Genomic DNA, 5548 nt, shown 5'->3' with positions numbered 1-5548 from the left:
CCGCCGGGAGGCCAAGGGACCCCGGCAGGATCCCCCCCACRCCCAGGGCTAGGGGCTGGGGTGCGCTGGGGGGCCCCCCAGGCCGAGGTTTGCAGTGCCAGGACGGGGCAAAGGCAGGGTGCCTGGGGTCCTGCTGGGAGCCTGCCGAGCCCAGGGGTCCCCGTGGTGGTCCAAGGCACCCAGCGCCTTAGGAGAGGCTTAGGGAGGCCAACGGCGCGGGGCAGAGCGCTGCCCTGCCCCGGCCTGTCGCCYGCAGCCGCAGGCAGGAGACCTGCTGGGTTCAGCAGACCCCGGGGGCTTTGCCCCGCACCCCCCGGCGGGCTCGATGCCATCCCCCAGCACAGCCCCCAGGCACCCAGCGCTGCCATAAACCCCGGGTACCCCGTGCCCGAGCCCAGCACGCTGTGCCACGTCCCCAGGACATGCGGGCAGCTCAACGTGTGCCATTAACTGCTCTCCCCCATGCCGGGCAGCACGGACATGCTGGCTCTCTGGGTGAGCAGGGGCCACCTGCACAGCTGGAGCCACAGCTGGAGACACAGACCAGAGCTTGCATCGTTTCCAGGTCATTTATAGCACGTGGCCGAGCAGGACAGGGCTCACAACTCGTCTCTGGTTTCGGCCGTGCCCGGAGGACTTGGCTCCTCTGTGTCCGTGGTGTTCTTGGGGGTCTCGGGCACCTGGAGAAGGCAGCAGTGAGACGTGGATGGACGGGTGCCCCATCCCTGTCCCATGGGGCAGAGAAGCAGGGTTCGTCCCCACGGGGGCCCACTGGGGACCCTCGCTCCTGCCCGGCAGAGGGCTGGGGCCCCCCTCGGGCGTGTGGGGGTCCCCAGGCCTGGGGCAGGGGGACACTACTAACCACAGGTGGCTCCTCGGGCAGTGTCCCCCCGTTCTCCAGGAACTTGGAGAAGGTCTCCACGTCACGGTTGCTCTTGTACTCGATCATCTGGAGCCACAGGAAAGAAGGGAGCAGAGCGGTGATGCCCGGGTCTGGTCCTGTCCCCTGGCTGCCAGGAGAGCCAGGTGGCCCTGCAGGGACCCCCAACCGGGGCGCCTGGCCCTACCTTCCTGCCTGGCCCGGCGGGGTAGTAGTGCAGCGTGGGGTAGCCACGGATGGTGATGTTCTCCAGCTCGTTGGCCGTGGCGTCCATCTCGGCGATGACAATGTCCTCGTGGTCCTTGTAGCGCTCGCCCAGCTCCTCCCAGGCAGCAGCCATCTCCTTGCAGTGGCTGCACCACGGTGCGTCTGCAGGACACGGGCAATGCCGGAGGGGGACGTGGGGCCAGGGGCGTCCCCCCRCCGTGCCCACACCCTGCAGTGCCCAGGCGCAGGGGCTGCAGGGATCRGGGGCAGCATCCCACCAGCAAGGGGACGGAGCCAGGCTGCGGAGGAGGGAAGAAGCCCAGGGGCGCTGCCAGGGCCTGCGAGGGCCGGGCCGGCCCCGGGCTGCCACGCCGGCACTTACAGAACTTGACAAAGACGTTCTTGGTCTCGTCGAACGCCACCTGCTCGAAGGTCTTCCCCACGAGGACTTTAACCGGCTTCGTGTCCCAGTCCTCGGGGGGCTCCGCGCTCAGCAGACGGGGCTGCGGGGAGAGACAGGACGGCGRCAGCCAGTGGTGAGTGGTGCAGGGGCCTGGCTGTGGCACAAGCGCTCGGGGGCCAGGGAGGGATGGGGCTTCAGGGCCCTGAGCCTGCGGCCCCATCACAGCCAGGCAGTGCCAGGACCCGGAACCAGACACCTCCACGCATCCCCATGGCACCTGGCCCTGGCGAATGCTTCCCTTCTGCCTTTTGGACCACCCCTTCCCCCTCTGCCACCCTCCCATCGCTGTGAGTCTCCACATTTCTGGTACTTGGAGGGTGGGGGGTGGGAGGGGGTTGTCACCTGGCTCCTTTCCCCTAACACCCTCCAAGCCTCTGGTCTAGCTATCATTAGGCTTCAGAGTTAACAGCCCAGCGCTTGCCCTGGGAAGCACCCTTATCGCTGGCTGGCACTAGCTGCCACACTCAGGACTCCCGGACACCTGGCACGGGACGGCCAGGCCCGAGCGGCGCTGTCCTCACCTTCACCTTGCCGTCCAGCACGGCCTGGACGAAGGCGCGCACGGCCGAGGCCGAGAAGGCGTCCTCCTCCATCTGGTACTTCCTGTTGGTCTCCATCTTGACGAGGCGCAGCGTGGGGGCGTCGGCCGGCGTCAGGCCGAAGAAGGGCAGCACGCCGGCGCCGTACCCGCTCACGTCGACGAGCACGAAGAGGACCTGCGCGGGGGCGGCGGGGGGGAGACGGGCAGGGGGGCTGCGGGCGCCGCGGGGCCCCCGAGCCCGGCGCGGGGCCGCCCCTCACCTCGCCCCGGAAAGCGGCGGCCGCCTCGCGGAAAGCGTCCCGCAGCTCCAGCTGCGCCGCCTCCGTCTTGTTGAGGAAGAGCAGCATGTGGTGGGGGATTTGGGCGCCGAAGATCCTGTCGGAGGTCTGGGGAGAGGCGGAGGCCGGTGAGGGGACGGGGACGGGATGGGGACGGGGATGGGGATGGGGACGGGGACGGGCCGCACCTCGCTGCTGAACTCCATCACCAGCTCCAGGCTGTGCACGCGGATGAAGCGGGTGAGCTCGGCCGCGTCGAGGCCCCGCGCCGGGTCCAGGGGGAAGTCGGCCCGCTCCTCGTCAAACTGCGCCGGCGAGGCGGAGGGGCTGGGCGAGGCCGGCCGGGACCCTGCCGCCGCCACCGCCACGCCACCCCCCCGGCCCCGCTCACCTTCTTGAAGAGGCAGACGGTGTCGGCGGCGAGCCCGTACGCCTCGAAGAGCTCGGCCGCCTCGGCGGCGCCGAACGCCACGTCCACCAGGTCACTGGCGAGCTCGTAAAACGCCTGGGCGGCTTCGCCCCGCAGGTCCTGCGCGGCCGCCCGCCGTGAGCGCCCCCAGCCGCGGGCACCCCCGGCCGGCCCCTCCGCGCCCGTGCCCACCTTGAAGAAGCCCACCACGGCCACGTCCTGCGAGCCGACGAAGGCGGCGGCGGCGGCGGCGTCCCGCAGCAGCACGGCGCTGGGGCCGGCGCGCCGCTGCATCCAGCGCACGATGCCCTGGGCGTCCAGGCGGCCTGGGCACGCGGAGCAGGGCCGCTGGTGTCACCGCAGGCCAGCTGGCACCACCAGGGCACCTGCCTGCAATCACCGCACGGCCACGCCGCTTGCCACCACTGCATGGCCACCCACCCGCCACCACTGCAGTGTCAGCCCACGCGCCGGCGCCACGTTGTCTCTACTCACCACCACTGCATTGCAAGCCACTCACTGTCACCGCGTTGCCACCTGCCCACGGTCACTGCAGTGGCACCCGGTCACCATCACGGCATTGGCACCCCCCCCCCCACTCATCACCGCCATCCTGTCACCCAGTCACCGTCACCATATTGCTGCTCATTCACCATCACCCCACTTGCCATCACCCACTCACCRTCAGCACTCTGCCACCCCACCGTCCCCCTATTGCCACCCATTCGCCATCCCCACACTGTCACCATCACCACTGCCACCCACGCACCGTCCCCACCACGTCACYCACTGCCTGTCACCCATCCACACCACTGCGATGCCACCCGCCTCCCCCCATCCCAGTACTCCCTGGCCAGGCCACCCCAAGCACCCGTCCCAGCACCCCGTGTCCCCCTGCCGCGGGCGCCGCAGCCGCCCCATGCCCGCACGGCGCCGTGGCCCTACCGGTGTAGGCGACAGGGTGCGTGCGGTTGCCATTGYGGAAGAGCTTGAGGGTGGGGTAGGCGGTGATGCCGAACTCGTCGCTGAGGGCCACCTGCGCCGGGGCGTCCACCTTGGCCAGCCGCAGCTCCCCGGACTCGTTCCTCAGGATGGCRGCAGCCCGGGCRAACTGSGGGGCCAGGGCCTGGCAGTGCCCGCACCACGGCGCGTCTGCGGGACACGGAGGCGGTCGGCCACCGCGCTGCCCCTGCCACCCGAGGGTGCCCAGGTACCACGCTCCGGGCTGGGGGGGTCCTTGTCACCCCGGGCTAGGGGAGTCCCCAGGTGTGGGGGCTTCTTSGCTGGCTGGTGGCCAGGGGTGTGGTATGGCCACGTGAGCCCTGGTGGGCTCCTGCACATGCCCCATGCCCCTCATCCGTGCCCTGTTCCCCTGGCCCATGTCCCCTGCCCCTCATCCATGCCCTGGTCCATGCTCCATGTCCCTACCCCATGTCTCATGCCCTGTGCCCCAGCCCATGCTCCATGTCCCTGCCCCATGTCCTGTGCCCCTGTCCCACGCCTTGTGCCCTTGCCCCGTGTCCCATGCCCTGTGTCCCGTGCCATGTGTCCTTGCCCCATTCCCCTGCCCCATGGCCCATGCCCCTGTCCCATGGCCCCTGCACCTGATCCATGCCCTGTGCCCCTGCCCCATGCCCCTGCCCCATGCCCCTGCCCCATGTCTGATGCCCGATTCCCCTGCACTATGCCATGTCCCATCCCATGCCTTGTGCCCTTGACCCATGTCATGTGCCCCTGCCCCATGTCCCATGTCCCCTGCACCTGGCCCATGCCCCATGTCTCTTGCCCTGTGCCCCAGCCCATGCTCCATGTCCGATGCCCTGTGCCCCTGCCCCTGTCCCATGCCCCATGTCATGTGTCCCTGCCCTGTGTCCCATGCCATGTGCCCCTGTCCCACGTCCCATATCCCATGGCCCACGCCTCTGCCCCATGTCCCATGCCATGTGCCCCTGCTCCATGCCCCATGTCCCTGCCCCTTGTCCCATGCCCTGTGCTGTGGCCCCTGCCATGCCCGGTGCCCATGTCCCATGCCCTGTACCCCTGCCCATACACCTTGCTGCTCCCCTGTGCTCCATACACATGTCCCTGTCCCTCCCCTGTGCTCCCTGCGCTGTACCCCATGCCTGGTACCACTGCACGTACCCCTGCCCCTGCCCCCACGCCGTAACCCAGGCCCCCTATTCCTGCCTGTGCGCGTGCCCCTGCCCCTGCCCCGCAACCCTGCCGCTGCCTGTATGTGTGCCCCTGCCTGCACGCGTGCCCCTAGCCCGGGCCCTGCCCCTGCCCCTGCCCCTGCCCTGCCCGTATGTGGGACCTGCCCGGCACCCCTGCCCGTACGTGCACCCCTGCCCCGCACCCGGCCCTGCCCGCGCCGGGCACTCACAAAACTCCACCAGCAGCAGCCGGTGCTCGCGCAGCGCCCGGGCAAAGTTGTGCTCGTGGAGCACCAGGACGCCGTCCTCTTCCCCCAGCTCATCCGAGAGCACTTCATCCACCTCCTCCTCCTCCTCCTCCACTGCCACCTCCCCGTCCTCCGCCTCGCCCCCCGGCCCCTTGCTGGCCCCCCGGGCTGGGTCCAGCCAGGCCAGCGCCAGCACCAAGAGCCAAAGCCGCCGGGCCCCGGAGCCCCGCATGGCGCCGCCGCCACCTCGGCCACGGCCGGTGCCGGGCGCCGGGGCAGATAAGGGCCGCGGCGCGGGAGGTGCCGGTGCGCAGGGGCTCGTGGCCCTCCGCTACTGGCTGCCGGCACCGCAGATAAGGCAGCGGGAGC

The 5548-nt window shown here is 70.3% G+C and overlaps 1 protein-coding gene across 1 annotated transcript; it reads right to left on the bottom strand.

The window, feature by feature from the left end:
• Positions 1-555: 555 nt before the first annotated feature.
• Positions 556-5447, bottom strand: PDIA2 (protein disulfide isomerase family A member 2). Its single transcript, XM_026080609.1, has 11 exons — positions 5162-5447; positions 3724-3930; positions 2971-3104; positions 2761-2898; positions 2558-2674; positions 2352-2477; positions 2072-2266; positions 1470-1590; positions 1068-1249; positions 863-949; positions 556-680 (listed from the first exon to the last, which is right to left on the bottom strand). Exons 1-11 carry the CDS (start codon positions 5409-5411, stop codon positions 600-602), a joined length of 1638 nt encoding a protein of 545 aa, XP_025936394.1. The 5' UTR covers positions 5412-5447; the 3' UTR covers positions 556-599.
• Between the last annotated feature and the right edge of the window lie 101 nt (positions 5448-5548).

Source organism: Apteryx rowi, unplaced genomic scaffold (assembly GCF_003343035.1).
Source record: "Apteryx rowi isolate R43461 unplaced genomic scaffold, aptRow1 scaffold_527, whole genome shotgun sequence".
Taxonomy (NCBI): domain Eukaryota; kingdom Metazoa; phylum Chordata; class Aves; order Apterygiformes; family Apterygidae; genus Apteryx; species Apteryx rowi.
Note: the sequence above shows the minus strand (reverse complement) of the source record. Positions and strands in the feature narration are given on the sequence as shown.